This window comes from Hyperolius riggenbachi, chromosome 1, assembly GCF_040937935.1.
Source record: "Hyperolius riggenbachi isolate aHypRig1 chromosome 1, aHypRig1.pri, whole genome shotgun sequence".
Lineage (NCBI taxonomy): Eukaryota > Metazoa > Chordata > Amphibia > Anura > Hyperoliidae > Hyperolius > Hyperolius riggenbachi.
The window spans coordinates 193,488,269-193,508,074 of record NC_090646.1 but is presented as its reverse complement, the minus strand read 5'-3'; the positions used below and the strand labels follow the sequence as shown (position 1 = coordinate 193,508,074).

The following is a 19,806-nucleotide window of genomic DNA, read 5'->3' as shown; positions in this document are numbered from 1 at the left end:
ATATTAGTATCCCCATCCTCCTATTTGTTAATTATGTTTAAACCTAATTAAAGGCTATGGTCATTTTTAAAGCAATTAGTGGTAGTGTCTTCACATTTTTAGTTTAGTGTTAACAAGTTTTATTTGCAGGTAGTAAGTATTATGCAGTGCAGCACCGTGTGTATTCAGTTGTGCATCATGTTCTCTGTAATGGTTTTACATCTGCTCAATTCCATCATCTCTTCCATTCCATAAGCAAGCAGCTCTCCACCAGATAGTAAAGTACACAGTTCAATATACAAGGATGTTTAATGAAGTAGCAGAATGCGCATCTTCCCTGTGTGTTCCTGAGGCTGGAATGTGCTGTGTAATCGCTTCCTTCTCCGAGTCTGCTTCTTCTCATTTCCGTGTTATGCCTGTACATCAGTGTTATATTCAGACCGCACTGTATTTTCCAGCAAATTCATTTTTCTTATCCCACCTTACACACACCTGTGGAAGATAATATGGAATTAGTGGAACTCTGGGGGAAAAAATACCTGCTTCTGCATTTTCTAACTTGTAAAAATGTTTCAGCGGAAAACCTGAAAATGTTTACTAAGAATAATTGGCTAGAAAAGACAAGAAAAAAATAATATGGTTCAATCTCTTGTATTGCGTATGCATTTGGAATGTGTTTGAAAATTGATTAAAGGTTTGTGTAAAAAGTTGTGGTTTCCAGTGTTGGACTGGGAGGTGGAAAAACTGAGGAAATCCACTTGCTGGCCAAGCAGGAATCATATGTCGCTGCTAATAGTGAAGGCTTGCTGCATGTTTCTATTGGGAGTGATAACACATGGTCCAGCACTTCACAATTGAAAAAGTACAAAAACTAGAAGAAAAAGTACTGTCAGAATTATTTAGAGTACTTTCTTGCTTGCTGAAGGTTTAGAATGCAGTTTATTGTCAAGGTGTGAAAATATAAACTTGGAAAAAACTAAGGAGAAAAAGCGAATTGCATATGGGCCCCTGTCTTTTAAGCTATAAAACAAAGCAGAAATAATGACTGAACTTTCCTGGGGTAAAACCTTTTCCAGTTTTTGCTGGAAAATTGCACTTAAGAATTTCGTTGTACAATTTCGGTTGTTACAATGACAATAAAGATTTTCTATTCTATTCTATTCTATTATCGCAAACTGTCTCTCACTGTTTTATGGATGTTTTAGTGCTGCAGAAAACAGGACTGTATTTCGACCCAGTGGGTCAAAGAGCTCAGAGAAGCTCTTTTGCATAGATAACAACCGAAGTTGTTTAACTCTTCCTCTACTGGAAACAATATGAGACTCATCTGTGATACTAAAGGCCCATACACACGTCAGATTTTTGCGAACAATAAGACTGATTTTAAACGATCCGCCTGGTGGATTGCTCAAGACCAGTCTTATCACCCGAACGACGGACTGTACACACGCCCGATTTGGCGTGCGGACGACTGAACGATGGGACATTCAAACTACCCGTCGTTCTGAAAAATCCGACGTGTGTATGGGCCTTAAGGTTCTAGTTCTAGCTTTACTACACATACAATTCATTATCTCACAAGATTATTTTAGCTTCAGGTTTGCTTTAAGGTGTGCAGCTATGAAAACCTAATATCTTTGATGTGCTTATAGAAAGCTTGGTTTACCTGTCCAAAGCTTTTTAGGCCTAATGAACTAAATTTCTTTAGTGCCTTTAACCCTCTGGCAGATAATCCCGACACTGCATCGGGGTGAAAAGAAATGCCCATTTAGATAATCCCGATACAGTGTCGGGGTAAAAAAAAAAGTTTCCCAGCACTTTACCATGGGTTGCCCTGGTACAGGGTGCGCAGTCCCCGTTCTCCGGACGGTCCCCAGTGTCTCTGATGCCTTCTGGTCGTCCTGAGCCTTCGTATCCCGCCCTCCGATCCCGTCCTGCGGTCCCCTCCGGTTCCCTCCACCCTCTTGTGCCTTCCGATCCTGTCCTCTGGGCCTTCCGATCACGTCCTCTGGGCCACCGATCCCGTCCTCTGGGCCACCGATCCCGTCCTCTGGTCCCCTCCGGTCCCTCCTCCTTTCGCGTCTCCTTCCGCTAGCCATACGCAATGACGTCGCACGTGAAGTCGACGCTAGGGGGCGCGGCGGTAAATTTGAATTTGTATTGGATTGAATACACATGTATCCAATCCAATACACAGTAAAAAATAACAAGTTTGAAACACTATAAATAAAATGACACAAAGAAAAAAAAAACACCATTTGCTGTTTGGATTTTGCTGGTGACACTTGCACTGATATTTCTGCTGATTTTTCTGGTTTTGACCCTTGCTTGGACTATCGACTATTCTATCGACTGCCGCCTGGATTTGACCCTTGCTTTTGATAACGACAATGCTTTGATTGCCGCCTGGATTTGACCCTTGGTTTTGGATAACGATGACGCTTTGATTGCCACCTGGATTGACCCTTGCTCCGAATAACGACTACGTTTTTTCTGCCGCCTGCCCTGTAATGGCTTCCAGCTCCCGTAGACGCCTCTCCCCGCGAACCCTGATGCAGGAGTTTGATGACAGCGAGGATGAGCAGCTGTTATTCTCAGACTCAAGTGACAGCTATGTGGCGAACATGTCATCATCTGACTCAGAGTCTGACAGCGATGACTTCACCGAAGAGGTTGAGAACATCCGCACATGGATCGCTATAGACCCTACCCAGAATAATCCTGCCCCCCCCCCCCCCCCGCGATTCCCATTTACAGGCGAACCTGGCCAAAAAGTTCCCTGTGACCCTAACCCCCTGGCCTATTTGAAACTTTTTTTGGACGAGGCCATAATCCAAAATATAGTGGAGGAAACTAACCGCTATGCGGAACAGCAGCCTGGTCCATTCAGGAGGTTTGCTAGGGGAAAAAGGTGGGAACCAGTCACCCAGGATGAGATGTGGCTGTTCCTGGGCATCCTCATCCTCCAGGAGATTGTGGGGAAACCCCGCCAGACAACATATTGGAGCACCAACCGACTGATTGCTACACCTTTTTTTGGGACTGTCATGTCGGAAAACAGATTTAGCCTCATCATGAAAAACCTGCATTTCATGAATAATGAGACCTTTGATGAGGCCACCCATCCTGCCCCCAAACTGTGGAAGATCTACGACCTATTTCAAATGGTCATACGCAAATTTCAGTCCGTGTATGTTCCAGAACGAGACGTAAGCGTGGATGAGAGCCTAATGGCGTATAAGGGGAGACTTGCTTGGAAACAGTACATCTCTTCCAAGCGTGCCAGATTTGGGAAAAAATCGTTCCGATTATGCGAATCTAATTCCGGATATATTTGGAATGCCATTATATACACTGGCAAAGGCACACAATTTGACCCCAGCTACAGCCAGTTTGGCCTTGCATCCGCCTCTGTCCTCTCCCTCATTTCACCGCTTCTTGGTCAGGGATATTGCCTGACCACAGATAATTACTACACCTCCCCTGAACTATATGAATACCTCATCAGACACAAGACTGATGCATACGGCACTGTCCGGCCTAACCGTCGCGATCTGCCATCAGCCTTTTCTGTTTAGAAGCTGAAGCCAGGGGAAATTGTGGCATGGCAGAAGGGTAAACTGATGGCCCTCCGCTGGAAGGACAAGAAAGATGTTTTCCTTTTGTCCACAGTCCATAACACTGACACTGCTGCAGCCAAGAATCGTGCTGGGAAGACAATCCAGAAACCCCAGGTCATTCTGGATTATAATCAGACAATGGGTGGGGTGGACCGTGCTGACCAGTGCCTAACATTCTACCCCGTTGTGCGCAAACAGCAGCGCAAATATTACAAGAAAATCTTTAGACATCTGGTGGAGCAGTGTCTTTGGAATTCTTATGTCCTCTATAAGAAACAAAATGATAGGCCTCTTCCTCACTGTGACTACATTTTGAAGGTTTGTGAGGAAATATTCTTACTACATCAGCAAACACAAACTGAGGCGAATAGACCAGGACGTCGTGCCTCCTATGTCGTAAATCCAATGCGACTCACAGGACGTCATTTTGTAGAGCACGTGCCACCCACTGAGCGCAAAGCAACACCTACCCGCATGTGCGTGGTGTGCTGCTCTAAGAGGGGGCCGAATGGAAAAAAGGTGCGCAAGGAGACCCGCTTTTACTGCCCTGATTGTGATGTGGGACTTTGTGCTGTCCCTTGCTTTAAAATATTTCATACTCAGGAAGTGTATTGACGTGTCAATACTTTTTGTGCTGCAACTGCTGTTCTGTTTACGTAATGTTACTATTAAATGTTTTTTTTTTGCCATGATTTTCGTGTTGTATTATTTTATTATGCTTAGGATAAGCACTAGAACCTTGTTTGGTAATGATTTGGTAAGTTACAGGCCTGAAATATAAAAAAAAAATATTCAATGGAAAATTCCATAGACTTTTTTGGGCAGAAATTAGGGGAGAATTGAAACGCCCAGGAGGTTAAAGCAGTGTTTTTTAAACATGTCCTCATGACCCACCAACTGTTCAAGTTTTGTGGAAATCCACACATACCATATTTTTCGGACTATAAGAAGCTCCTGGACATTAGATGCACCTAGGTTTAGAGGGCAAAAAACAGGAAAAAAAGACCTAATGCATCCATAGTGCAGGGGCATCTTGTGGAGCAACAAACCACAGATCAATATTAAAAATTAACTTTATAAGACAAGATGCTAAAAACCTTAAAAACACAAGAACTATGTGGTGATGACACAAAGTTATACATTAATGTACTAGACGTGCCAATAATCAAGATACACAGGGCATACAGAATGATAAGAATAAACCAAAACAACGGATTGTGTAAATAAATAATGAATTGATTCAGCTCAGAGGGGTAAAGTGCAAGTGCATGTGTAAACAATGCAGGTACTCCTGAAACATCAGAAAGATCTGTGCATGATTTTACGGTAGGGAATAGATTGTGAGCACTTCTGAGGACAGTCTCCAATAGGGATATGTCCACATTAATCATCGGCGTGGTCATGATGAGTCATGGGCAGACTTAAGAAAAACAAAAAAAACACAAAATAAGTAGTGGTGTTACTCACAGACATTAGGTCTGACCAGATACATTTTAGATAAAATAATCAAGTAGTTACATGCCTCATGATAATTCATCAAGTAGTCAAATGGCAGAAAATTTCCCAACAAAATGCAATCGGATTGGCAGCAGATTTCACCACAACATACAATCTGATTGGCGGCAGATATCCCAACAAAATGCAATTAGATTGGCGGCAGATATCCCCACAAAATGCAATTTCATTGGTGGCAGATTTCCCCACAAAATACAGTTAGATTGGTGGCAGATATCCCCACAAATTGCAATTAGATTGGCAGCAGATAGCCCCACAAAATGCAAATAGATTGGCGGCAGATATCCGCACAAAATGCTATCAGATTGGCGACAAATTTCCCCACAAAATGCTATCAGATTGGCAACTAATTTCCCACCAAAATACAATCAGATTGGCCGCAGATATAACCACAAAATGCAATTAGATTGGCGGCAGATTTCCCCACAAAATACAATTAGATTGGTGGCAGATATCCCCACAAATTGCAATTAGATTGGCGGCAGATATCCCCACAAAATGCAAATAGATTGGTGGTAGATATCCCCACAAAATGCAATCAGATTGGCGGCAGATTTCCCAACAAAATACAATCAGATTGGCAGCAGATATCCCCACAAAATGCAATTAGATTGGCGGCAGATTTCCCCACAAAATACAATCAGATTGGCGGCAGATATCCCCAAAAAATGAAAATTGATTGGCGGCAGATATCCCCACAAAATGCAATCAGATTGGCAGCAGATTTCCCAACAAAATACAATCAGATTGGCGGAAGTTATCCCCACAAAATGCAATTAGATTGGCATCAGATATCCCCACAAAATACAATCAGATTCGCGGCAGATATCCCCACCAAGGCAGGTCCCCAGTTAGTGGGGCCCCAGAGCTGAGAAGGAGGGGGGCACAGCGCAGGAAGGGGGGAAATTGTGCACAGAGCAGCGGGTAGGGGGGGGGAGGCCTCTCCCTCTTACTCACCTAGGGGCCCCCCTTCCACGCTCCCCCCTCCAAAATTGCAGCCAGCCAGCGGCAGCAGCGGGGAATCACTTATTGGGATGATCAGATCCATAGCTCTGCGTGCCGCTGGCTGGTTTGGTCTCCTGCACTGCACTGACCAATCATGCTCTCACAGGAAATACTGCGAGAGTGTGATTGGTCAGTGCAGTGCAGGAGACCAGACCAGCCAGCGGCACGCAGAGCTATGGATCTCATGCCGGTAAGCTATTCCCCGCTGCTGCCACTGGCTGGCTGCAATTTTGGAGGGGGGGGAGAGCGGAAGGGGGGCCCCTAGGTGAGGGAGGGGGGAGGCTTCCCCCTCTCCCCACTGTTCTGTGCACAATTTCCCCCCTTACTGCGCTATGACCCCCTCCTTCGCAGCTCTGGGGCCCCCAGAATGCGGGGCGGCCGGGGCCCACCGATGGAAAAATTGGTGGTTCGGTGTGTCAGTCCGAGCCTGGTGCCAGGTGCTAGAGGATGAGGTCGTAAATCAGTAAAAAAAAGTGTGCTGTGCTGAGGTAGAAAGAAAATGGGCTGACAGGCAAAATGTGTCCAAAAACATTGCAAATGAGCAGGGGAAGCCTGAGTCCCGTAGAAAAAGGAAATGAGTGAGAGGAAAAAAAGTTGGAATTGAGAGTGTAGCAAAAATAGGGAGTGAACAGAGTTAAAGGGAATTTGAAGTGAGGAAAATTATTTAAAATAAACACATGACGTAGCTGCAAATAAATATTACATACTTACCTCGCCGTCAGTTCCTCTCAGAAGCTCATCATTTTCTTCTTACAGTAATCCCTTCCAGTTCTGACAAGATTTTGTCAGAACGGAAATATACCAGTTACTGTCAGTTATATATCAGCAGCTGTCAGTTACAACTGAATATGCAAGGTGATGTCCATGTTTCCCTATGGCTCAAGTGGGTGAATTACAGTTTAACAGTGTGCTGACCAGGAAGCTGTTAGTGGGTAATGGCCATTTTTAAAATGATGAATGGAGAAATCTATTGATCACAGTGGACAAATGGGATGCAGGAGAGGAGAAAGAGATTGAGGAGTAGACTACACAGGAGGTAAGTATGACCTGTGTATGGTTATTTTGACTTTTTCTTTTCAGTTCAGGTTCTCTTTAAGGAGATTGGACTCTACCGCACCCCACTCCGCATAGCCACATGACCAGTGGCGTAGCTAAAGAGCTATGGGCCCTGATGCAAGCTTTACAATGGGACCCCCACGCACTCTATACATAACAATTGATATGGTAAACCAAAACCTGCCAATGGCAACTACAGTGTCTGAGATGAAAGAAGTAGAACAGTTTGCTAATGATTACCTCTATTCAAAGTATCTATAGAAGAGATTATTATGAGCACAGGACCAATAGAGAGCTAATACAGTAGTTGAGGGTCCAAAGGCCCCGATGCGGTGGCTACCTCTGCACCCCCATTGCTATGCCCCTGCACATGACATGCTATTGGCTGCCATCAGCAAGGAGAGTGGGGAGAACTGGAATAGTCGGGATGATAGCTGGAGAAAGCCTCATCTCACTCCAAATGCTGCAAATGCTGGAAATAAGAAGCAGGAGGATGCGGGATTCGGAGACATGGCTGGTGAGGGCACTGAATGGAGCACGTTGAACAAAGAAAGGAGGATGCAGGACTCAGAGCCACGGCTGGTGAGGGTGCTCTGCACTTAATGGTCCTTTTGGGGGTTCACCTGGCTGCATACTCAGACTATAACACGCACTGACTCCCCCCACTTCATTTTTGGGGGAGATAAAGTGTGTCTTAGTGTCTGGAAAACACTGTAGTTAATCCACATAGATAAGACCCTGAATTGTGCTGCAACTAAAAGATAGAGGTACTATTTTACAATAACATGTGTGATTCTGTCTAATGGCACATGCTATGCAGAGGATCCACCTGCGCAGTACAGCAGACCCGACCGGGCTCGGCTATTTTCACCTGAGCCCACCAGAAAGCCACTATTGCACCTGCACTGGAGCCGGGAAAGGTAGGGATGCTCGTCGGATTCGGCGGAATGGAGATTTCCGTGATTCCGGTCGGAAATCGGCAATTCCGATCCTTTGAGCCGGAACAGAAAAGCTATATAATCGGAAATAGCGGAATTTCTATGCGGAATTCCGTCGGAATTTAACCACTTCCCGACCGCCGTATTGACAAATGGCGGCCGAGAAGTGCACCCCGCAAGGACCGCCGTATAGACAAATGGCGGCGGTCCTTGTAGGGGCATGGGCGGAGCGATCGCGTCATCCGTGACGCGATCCTCCGCCTCCACCTGTCGCCGCTCACCCGCCGCAACATCCCGCCGGCCATACGGAAGCGCCGGCGGGATGTTAACACCGCGATCGCCGCATACAAAGTGTATAATACACTTTGTAATGTTTACAAAGTGTATTATACAGGCTGCCTCCTGCCCTGGTGGTCCCAGTGTCCGAGGGACCACCAGGGCAGGCTGCAGCCACCCTGGTCTGCACCCAAGCACACTGATTTCTCCCCCCCCTGCCCCAGATCGCCCACAGCACCCCTCAGACCCCCCTGCCCACCCCCCAGACCCCTGTTTGCACCCAATCACCCCCCTAATCACCCATCAATCACTCCCTGTCACTATCTGTCAATGCTATTTTTTTTATCCCCCCCCTCCCCCCTGCCCCCTCCTGATCACCCCCCCGCCCCTCAGATTTTTCCCAGACCCCCCCCCCCCCCCCTGTGTACTGTATGCATCTATCTCCCTGATCACCTGTCAATCACCCGTCAATCACCCATCAATCACCCATCAATCACCCATCAATCTCCCCCTGTCACTGCCACCCATCAATCAGCCCCTAACCTGCCCCTTGCGGGCAATCTGATCACCCGCCCACACCAATAGATCGCCCGCAGATCCGACGTCAGATCACCTCCCAAGTGCAGTGTTTACATCTATTCTCTACCCTAAACACCCACTAATTACCCATCAATCACCCCCTATCACCACCTGTCACTGTTACCCATCAGATTAGACCCTAATCTGCCCCTTGCGGACACCCAATCACCCACCCACACGCTCAGATTGCCCTCAGACCCCCCCTTATCAATTCGCCAGCGCATTACTTACATCTGTTCTTCCCTGTAATAACCCACTGATCACCTGTCAATCACCTGTCAATCACCCATCAATCACCCCCTGTCACTGCCACCCATCAATCACCCCCTGTCACTGCCACCCATCAATCAGCCCCTAACCTGCCCCTTGCGGGCAATCTGATCACCCACCCACACCAATAGATTGCCCGCAGATCCGACGTCCGATCACCTCCCAAGTGCAGTGTTTACATCTATTCTCTACCCTAAACACCCACTAATTACCCATCAATCACCCCCTATCACCACCTGTCACTGTTACCCATCAGATCAGACCCTAATCTACCCTTGCGGGCACCCAATCACCCGCCTACATGCTCAGATTGCCCTTAGACCCCCCCTTATCAATTCGCCAGTGCAATATTTACATCTGTTCTCCCCTGTAATAACCCACTGATTACCTGTCAATCACCTGTCAATCACCTGTCAATCACCTATCAATCACCCATCAATCACCCCCTGTCACTGCCACCCATCAATCAGCCCCTAACCTGCCCCTTGCGGGCAATCTGATCACCCACCCACACTAATAGATCGCCCGCAGATCCAACATCAGATCACCACCCAAGCGCAGTGTTTACATCTATTCTCTCCTCTAAACACCCACTAATTACCCATCAATCACCCCCTGTCACTGCTACCTATCAGATTAGACACCTATCTGCCCCTAGGGCACTCAGTCACCCGCCCACACCCTTAGAACGCCCTCAGACCCCAGCCCTGATCACCTCGCCAGTGCATTGCTTGCATCTATTCCCCCCTCTAATCACACCTTGAGACACCCATCAATCATCTCCTGTCACCCCCTAGCACACCTACCCATCAGATCAGGCCCTAATTTGCCCAGTGTGGGCTCCTGATCACTCGGCCAAACCCTCAGATCCCCCTCAGACCCCCTTTCCGATCACCTCCCCAGTGCATTGATTGCATCTATTTTCCCCTCTAACCACCCCCTGAGACACCCATCAATCACCTCCTGTCACCCCCTAGCACTCCTATCCATCAGATCAGGCCCAATACAACCTGTCATCTAAAAGGCCACCCTGCTTATGACCGGTTCCACAAAATTCACCCCCTCATAGACCACCTGTCATCAAAATTTGCAGATGCTTATACCCCTGAACAGTCATTTTGAGACATTTGGTTTCCAGACTACTCACGGTTTTAGGCCCGTAAAATGCCAGGGCGGTATAGGAACCCCACAAGTGACCCCATTTTAGAAAAAAGACACCCCAAGGTATTCTGTTAGGTGTATGACGAGTTCATAGATTTTATTTTTTGTCAAAAGTTAGCGGAAATTGATTTTTATTTTTATTTTTTTCACAAAGTGTCATTTTTCACTAACTTGTGACAAAAAATAAAATCTTCTATGAACTCGCCATACACCTAACGGAATACCTTGGGGTGTCTTCTTTCTAAAATGGGGTCACTTGTGGGGTTCCTATACTGCCCTGGCATTTTAGGGGCCCAAAACCGTGAGGAGTAGTCTAGAAAACAAATGCCTCAAAATGACCTGTGAATAGGACGTTGGGCCCCTTAGCGCACCTAGGCTGCAAAAAAGTGTCACACATGTGGTACCGCCGTACTCAGGAGAAGTAGTATAATGTGTTTTGGGGTGTATTTTTACACATACCCATGCTGGGTGGGAGAAATCTCTCTGTAAATGGACAATTGTGTGTAAAAAAAAAATCAAACAATTGTCATTTACAGAGAGATTTCTCCCACCCAGCATGGGTATGTGTAAAAATACACCCCAAAACACATTATACTACTTCTCCTGAGTACGGCGGTACCACATGTGTGGCACTTTTTTACACCCTAAGTACGCTAAGGGGCCCAAAGTCCAATAAGTACCTTTAGGATTTCACAGGTCGTTTTGCGACATTTGGTTTCAAGACTACTCCTCACGGTTTAGGGCCCCTAAAATGCCAGGGCAGTATAGGAACCCCACAAATGACCCCATTCTAGAAAGAAGACACCCAAAGGTATTCCGTACGGAGTATGGTGAGTTCATAGAAGATTTTATTTTTTGTCACAAGTTAGCGGAAAATGACACTTTGTGAAAAAAAACAATTAAAATCAATTTCCGCTAACTTGTGACAAAAAAATAAAAACTTCTATGAACTCACCATACTCCTAACGGAATACCTTGGGGTGTCTTCTTTCTAAAATGAGGTCATTAGTGGGGTTCCTATACTGCCCTGGCATTTTAGGGGCCCTAAACCGTGAGGAGTAGTCTTGAAACAAAAATGACCTGTGAAATCCTAAAGGTACTCATTGGACTTTGGGCCCCTTAGCGCAGTTAGGGTGCAAAAAAGTGCCACACATGTGGTATCGCCGTACTCGGGAGAAGTAGTATAATGTGTTTTGGGGTGTATTTTTACACATACCCATGCTGGGTGGGAGAAATACCTCTGTAAATGACAATCTTTTGATTTTTTTTACACACAATTGTCCATTTACAGAGTTATTTCTCCCACCCAGCATGGGTATGTGTAAAAAATACACCCCAAAACACATTGTACTACTTCTCTCGAGTACGGCGATACCACATGTGTGGCACTTTTTTGCACCCTAACTGCGCTAAGGGGCCCAAAGTCCAATGAGTACCTTTAGGATTTCACAGGTCATTTTGAGAAATTTCGTTTCAAGACTACTCCTCATGGTTTAGGGCCCCTAAAATGCCAGGACAGTATAGGAACCCCACAAATGACTCCATTTTAGAAAGAAGACACCCCAAGGTATTCTGTTAGTAGTACGGTGAGTTCATAGAAGATTTTATTTTTTGCCACAATCCTGAAATCCTAAAGGTACTCATTGGACTTTGGGCCCCTTAGCGCAGTTAGGGTGCAAAAAAGTGTCACACATGTGGTACCGCCGTACTCAGGAGAAGTAGTATAATGTGTTTTGGGGTGTATTTTTACACATACCCATGCTGGGTGGGAGAAATCTCTCTGTAAATGGACAATTGTGTGTAAAAAAAAAATCAAACAATTGTCATTTGCAGAGATATTTCTCCCACCCAGCATGGGTATGTGTAAAAATACACCCCAAAACACATTATACTACTTCTCCTGAGTACGGCAATACCACATGTGTGGCAATTTTTTGCAGCCCAACTGCGCTAAGGGGCCCAAAGTCCAATGAGCACCTTTAGGCTTTACAGGGGTGCTTACAATTTAGCACCCCCCAAAATGTCAGGACAGTAAACACACCCCACAAATGACCCCATTTTGGAAAGTAGACACTTCAAGGTATTCAGAGAGGAGCATAGTGAGTCCGTGACAGGTTTCATTTTTTTTGTCGCAAGTTAGAAGAAATGGAAACTTTTTTGTTTTGTCACAAAGTGTCATTTTCCGCTTACTTGTGACAAAAAATAATATCTTCTATGAACTCACTATGCCTCTCAGTGAATACTTTGAGATGTCTTCTTTCCAAAATGGGGTAATTTGGGGGGTATTTATACTATCCTGGAATTCTAGCCCCTCATGAAACATGACAGGTGGTCAGAAAAGGCAGAGATGCTGGAAAATGGGAAAATTCACTTTTTGCACCATAGTTTGTAAACGCTATAACTTTTACCCAAACCAATAAATATAGGCTGAATGGGTTTTTTTTTTATCAAAAACAAGTTTGTCCACATTTTTCGTGCTGCATGTATACAGAAATTTTACTTTATTTGAAAAATGTCAGCACAGAAAGTTAAAAAAATCATTTTTTTGCCAAAATTCATGTCTTTTTTGATGAATATAATAAAAAGTAAAAATCGCATCAGCAATCAAATAGCACCAAAATAAAGCTTTATTAGTGATAAGAAAAGGAGCCAAAATTCATTTAGGTGGTAGGTTGTATGAGCGAGCAATAAACCGTGAAAGCTGCAGTGGTCTGAATGGAAAAAAAGTGGCCGGTCCTTAAGGGGTAGAAAGCCCTAGGTCCTCATGTGGTTAAACAAAAGCGTGTAAAAGCTGCTTTAGCCAATCAGAAGGATCAGAAGGGGATAGACCCATCACAGAAGCTTAAAGAGACACTGAAGCGAAAAAAAATATGATATAGTGAATTGGTTGTGTACTATGAATAATTACTAGAAGATTAGCAGCAAAGAAAATATTCTCATACTTTTATTTTCAGGTATATAGTGTTTTTTCAAACATTGCATCATTCTATAATATGTGCAGATTACACAACACTCAGCATTCAAAATGAGTCTTTCAGAGCAGTCTGTGAAGTAATGACCTCTCCTCTAGCAGAGAAAAAGTAAACAGTTCACTTACAGTTGAGATAATAAAAGTCAGATAACAGCCCTCTCCACCACTAAGACTTAGTCTGAGAGTTAATGGCTTGTTTGCATAGAGATAACAACTGGAGTTTCTCAACTCTTCCTGTACTGGAAACAATTACACTGATGTATCTGATCTTAATGTTTTATTTCTTAGCTGTACTACACATACAAATCATAATATCATAATTTTTTTTTCGCTTCAGTGTCTCTTTAAAACATGATGATTTCTGCATTAAAAACGGAATTTCTGCACCAATTAGTCTACTAATTGGTGCAGAACCAACCAATCCTACTACATTAGCAACCAGCTCATAGCTACCTATCATCAGCTATCCCACCCATTTTGTATATAAGAGAGGTGTGACAGTCACGAAAGCTTGTGGGTTTCAGTCTGGTGTTGGAGAGAGGAGAATCAGACCCATATTAGTTGTTTCAACATAAAACAATAGTCTTTTTAAAGACTGTATATAAAACAAAAGTATTTTTAAAGATTGTGAGAGAGAATTAGATTGAGTGTGAGCTGTAGTAGCTAGCTAGGTGTATGTGTGAGAGAGTGACAGTAGATTGTTAGTTTGAGTGATAGATTATAGTGTAGTGTACTAGTATTTGCTGTGTGGAGAGCGTTAGACAGAGCCAGCCAGGCCGCAGGCTTAATGTTTGACAGAATGAGAGAGGTGATTGATTAGTTGAGTGTAGTGCAAGTTTTTTTTTTCTTTATTTTGTTTTTGATTTCTTTTCTTTATTTATTTTACTTTGGTTCTGTCGCTCATACTCCTTCCCCAATAAAGTTTTTGGCCCCAAAGCAATGGAGCGAGAGCAGCAGCAATTTCCTGCCACTCCTAAAAGAAAATGGAGTAATGGTGGTGTTGGTGGATCACGTCAAGTACGTGAACAGGTTGAGGGTGGCAGCAGCAGCAGGAAGCGTTCCACCCTGGTTAGAGATGTCTTCCCTGTATTCGCACTCAGGAAAATTTTGACAGAGCAGCAGGCGAACAGAGTTGTTGATTATTTAGATCAGGAACCCTCTACCCAGTCTGAGGAACTTGAAGCTAGGGGCAACAGTACCAGTAGTGGCGGCCAGGTTCCTCATGACCAGAACCCGACCGCAGCTGCTTCTCTTGACGAGGTTGCTTCCTCCCAGTACTCTCCTCCAGAATTAAAGCACACCTATGTCGATGAGAGAGATGTGCAGAAGGATTGGGAGGAGGCATTGAAGGAGACCATGGGACCAATGTCCCAAGAAGTGGTGGATTCTGTGGTGACAGAAATGGCCCCTGTGTTTTCTTCATCCAGTAGTAATCCATCACAACTGGGAGCTTGTGTCACCACCAATGTACATCACCACCAATCAACTACAGAGGTGTTTCATGGCCAAGTGGAGGGTCCAGAAGAGTTACTTATTGGATCCAGTGATTTGGTTTAACTGGATGATGTTTTGGATGATGAGGCGGCTGATCCACCATGGTTGCCATCTGGTGGATTAGGCACTAGAAGGCGTGAGCAGCATGAAACAGAGCAGACGGTTGGCCAGCAGCCTGCAAGTGCTTTCCCGTCTGTCAGTACGCACCAGTCCAATGCTGAGCATCGACGTGCTAGAACAGGTCGCACCACTGCTCCACGTGCATGCACATCCCCTGCATAGAATTATTTTACTGTTCTGGAAGAGGATGAATCCAGGGCAGTCTGTTCTGTGTGCCGTAAATCGGTGAGCAGAGGCAAATCGGTACCGGGTTCGGCACTTCAAGGCTGATAAGTCATCTGCGCAACCACCACAGATGGGAGTTCAAATATGTAAAGAATTACAATAAGATGGGTGGAGGAAAAGCAGCGGCAACAGGCCCCTCCTCATCTTTTTCTACTCGTCCTGTCCGTATCCAACCTGCTCAGTCCCATTCCAGTTCAAATCCCTCTGCATGCCAGGCTGGAAGAGGACTCCAGACCTCGGCAAGCATCTCATCATCACCCTTGTTGGTTTCCTCTGAATCACCAATGTTCTAGCGTCAGGCCTCTGTGCCAGAAATGTTGCAGAGGAAGCGGATGCTCCCTGCAACTGATCCGTTTGTCGTGAAAAATAATGCGCTCCTGGCAAGGCTGTTGGGCCAACAGCTGCTGCTCTACCAGTTTGTGGACTGTGCCCCCTTCCGCAGACTGATGAACAGTGTTGCTCCACAATGGCAGATCCCCAGCCGCCATTATTTTGCCAGGAATGCTATCCCTGCCCTTCACCAGCACATTGTGGAGTGTGTCGGCCGGTCTATGGATCACGTTGTCGGTGGCAAGGTGCACTTCACTATGGATGGCTGGAGCAGCAGGCATAGGCAAGGAAAGTATCTAACTTTTACCGCCCATTGGGTCACCCTCCATGGTGCTGCTGAGGAGGGTGCAAGATCTTGGGCATCTCAGTTGGTGGTGCCGTCACGTGGGATGAAGGGGAGGCTTGTTCTACTTCCCTCTGCTACCTGTTCTGTCCAAGGCCAGTCTGCCGTTGCTGAGCCTCCCAGCAAGTGGTCCTGCTCCTACACTGGTCTGCAGCACCATCGATGCCAAACAGTGCTGAAACTCAAATCCATGAACGAGAACAGGCAAACTGGATCTGTAAACCTTGCAGCCTTACAGGATCAGATTCGGCAGTGGCTTTTCCCCCCGAAAACTGGAAACAGGTGTAGTGCTGGCCGCCATTTCGGAAGGTGGCTACACTCACTTACCTTGCTTGGCCCACGTCTTCAACCTTGTAGTCCAGAAATTTCTAAGAACTTTTGATGGGTTGAAGGACGCTGTCACCTCAGCACGAAAAGCGTCAGCCCACATCCGTCGCTCCGCAACTGCCACCGCGGCCTTGAAACTGCTGCAGCGCCGCCATAGCCTGCCGCAGCACAGGCTTATTTCTGATTGTCCGACGCGGTGGAACTCCACCCTCCACATACTGGAGAGGTTGTGGGAGCAGCGAATGGTGGTCAGGCTATACCTGTCTCAGACATCTTCCTCCAGAACAGGGCCACTGGACTTCATTACTGGAGACCAGTGGCAGCTGATTGGACAGGTCTGTAAAGTTTTGGAGCCGTTTGAGCAGGCAACAAAATTGATCCGTGAGGAGCACTGCACCATATCAGAAGTGCTCCCTATTATCTTCATGCTGGACAAGGCTCTTAAAAAGTGCTCAGACAGGGGGAGGAAGCCCTACTGAACAGTGGTCAGTCAAGTGGAGTGAGTGAGCATGCTCCAGTCCTGGATGAGGAGACAGAGCTTGTGGAAGCGGAAGAGCCCATTGTCTGGGGGTGGGAAGAAGATTCTGATGATGTGGAACTGGAGCATGATGACTGTTCTGACAGCCAGGAAGAGGTGATTAATGGCAGACATCTCTTCCCTATGGCTGCGCATATGATCCAGTGCCTTTGTAAGGACCCCCGGATTAAAACTCTAAAATCAAGGCTCGACGTGTGGGTGGCCACTATCTTAGATCCCCGGTGCAAGGGGAAAATGCGGACGTTCATACCTCCCTCCTAAGAAGACGCAAGGATGAGCCAAATCCGGGATGCCCTTCTTCGTTGGGTAGAAGATGCGTTTCCTTCACCTGTATGCCGGGCCCAAGCTACCAAGCCTCATCATACTCAGCAAAGGTCTGGTGGTCCCACTGCCAGCAGCAGCATCAATAGCCAATCTGTGAAACTGCTGAGTATGTTGAAGGAATTTTATCAACGAATGCCAGATACTCCTTCTAGCAGCAGCACCACCAGCGGGCAAAGTAGTCACCATCAGCGGCTGGCCCGTATGGTGAATGATTACTTGGGGTCGGCCAGTGCTCCAGACAATATGGAGAGTAATGATGACCCCATGGAGTATTGGACAAAACAACTGGATACCTGGCCTGAACTCGCTCAATATGCAATGGAGGTTCTTGCATGCCCCGCCGCCAGTGTTCTTTCTGATCGAGTGTTTAGTGCAGCAGGTGGGGTGGTCACCGACCAACAGAAGCGTCTGTCCACAGACAATGTGGACATACTAACGTTCATAAAAATGAACGAGTCATGGATCAGTGATAATTACAAGGCCCCTCTCACTGATTCACGATGAAGATTGGACAGACTAAATTAAAATTTTGCTGTAATGACTGTCATGGAACCACCTCTAGGTCCCATGGCCTACGACAACTCCTGCTGCTCCCCCCCAAAAAAATATAAAGACTGCTATGAAACCACCTCTAGGTCCCATGGCCTACGACAACTCCTGCTGCTCCCAAAAAAAAATTGTAATCAGGATTGTGATTCAGCCACCACTAAAGCCAAAGGTATCAGCAGGACTGCCAGGGTTTAAAAGGAAACCTCTATTTTTTTTTGTATTGCGCGTTGGTGAGGGGACACTAGATTATGTTGTATCATTTGTTACTGGGTTTATGAAATGTACTGTAGGCTTAGCCCTGTTAGACCTCCTACGCAGGCATCTGCAGGAATTTACTTTCGGTCACCTGCTCTGGTGTACCTGCTTGGCCCTTTCAAGAAACTCAGGCAGTAAGGAGGCATCTGTCTCACAGAAGCTCACCTGAGGGCCATGATTGCAGTGCTCAGATGTGGCATAAGGCAATTTCCTGCTGTTGTGTAACAGGACTGCATGTCAAACCTTTACATGCATGTGGTTTCAAAGGCTGCCACTCATCCACAAGCTGCTCGTTGGCTGGTAAATCAGAGGTTGAACAATGCAGCAAGCTCTCAACTCAGCCAGCCATGTGAAACCAGCCTAAGCGAGAAGCACAATATGTTGGCGCAATAATTAGTGTCTCCTCTGTTAATGTTTCAAACTTTCTTTTACTTAGAACACAATTCAGTCGAACAGACAATACTGTTTTATTTTAATAAAATTTCTGTTGGCGGGAATAATTGTAAACAGATGATTTATGGAAAGTGCTTGAGACCATCTTTGTCTATAGAACAGAATCGAATGAATTATAGGCCTATTTCTAATGATAAAATAGAGGTAGCATCCATCGTCAGGGGAAATACATTAAGTGATCCCGTGTGTGCACACTAATCATTTTTATTTCCAGTTCTGCTGAAGGGATTTCAATCATCGGAACATAAACACAACAGAAAAGCCTGAAAGTATTATCCATCAGCTCTCCACTTCCAGGTGTATTATTAGGCTTTAGTTGGCTGAGACGTTAATGCTCCACTCTTGTAGTGAGTTTTAATTACTCAGGAGTGTTAATGCAACCTGCAGATTCTCATCAATGGGACTTAATATCAGATTATAATAAATGCATAGGAATATGGAGTATAAATGATCACTTTTGCTATTGAGTTAGCACGGTCTTCATTTTATGCTTATTAAAGCTACATTTCTCATTTCAGAATATGAAGACGTATGAACAGGACCTTTTAAAACAACAAGACCGTGAAAAGTTTTAACGCTTTAGTATTGACCATTTCTATATTGAATCTGCTCCCTTCAACACCACTTGTAAAAAACTGTTTTGTTACTGATAGGACAATGTCACGTCAACACCATAACCCACCCTTAGTTTTGGTTTCCTAATAAAAGGTGCAGTGAGTAGTATCTATCCATTTTTTATACCATGTGAACCAGGATGTCATATACCCTTAAAGGAGTGCTTATTAATGCACCGCCACAACAGTTGGGCGCAGAGATATGCCGCTATTAGTAAAATATAGGCATACCTGGCACCTATACTAACCAACCATATAATGTCTAACCTTAACCTCCCTACAGTGCCAAACACTGGTTTAACTTGTCTACGATTGGCTACAATCATTAAATTCCATTTAGTTGCCTACTGGCTACTACTCGCAACAGGGTCCTAATTACCAAAATTTAAAGAGAACAAAAGATGGGTTCTAAGAATCCTATTAGCACACAGAGGCTGGTTCTGCATACAATGACCAGCCTCTGTTGCTATACTGTTTCCCGCCAGCCCCCCTCTGCACTTTGCTGTCCCCCATAAATCAATCACACGCAGCTTGTCCCCAAGTGGGCTGTTTACATGTGAAGTGTCAGTCTGCCGCTCCCCTGCCTCCTCCATAGCGCCGGTCCAATCAGCGGGGAGGGAAGGGACGCGGGTGGGGACTGACTCTATGGAGGAGGCGAGGGAGCGGCAGACTGACACTTCACATGTAAACAGCCGTCGCCAGCATGGTGATTGCTTTATGGGGCATAGCAAAGCGCGGGGGGACTGGGGGAGGTGGTATAGCAACAGAGGCTGGGTATTATATGCAGACCCAGCCTCCGTATGCTAATTGGATTCTTAGAGCCCACCTCGGGTTCTCTTTAACACAGACGTCTATGAGACACCT

The 19,806-nt window shown here is 45.6% G+C and overlaps 1 protein-coding gene across 1 annotated transcript in view; it reads left to right on the top strand.

Moving 5' to 3' along the window:
- INPP4B (inositol polyphosphate-4-phosphatase type II B) overlaps nucleotides 1–18,919 on the top strand; it is a 668,171-nt gene extending 649,252 nt beyond the window's left edge. The window contains exon 21 of the mRNA XM_068279481.1: nucleotides 18,847–18,919. Coding sequence (XP_068135582.1) covers nucleotides 18,847–18,853 — 7 coding nt within the window. The 3' untranslated portion in view covers nucleotides 18,854–18,919. The remainder of the gene's footprint in view (nucleotides 1–18,846) is intronic.
- The last annotated feature ends 887 nt before the right edge of the window (nucleotides 18,920–19,806 follow it).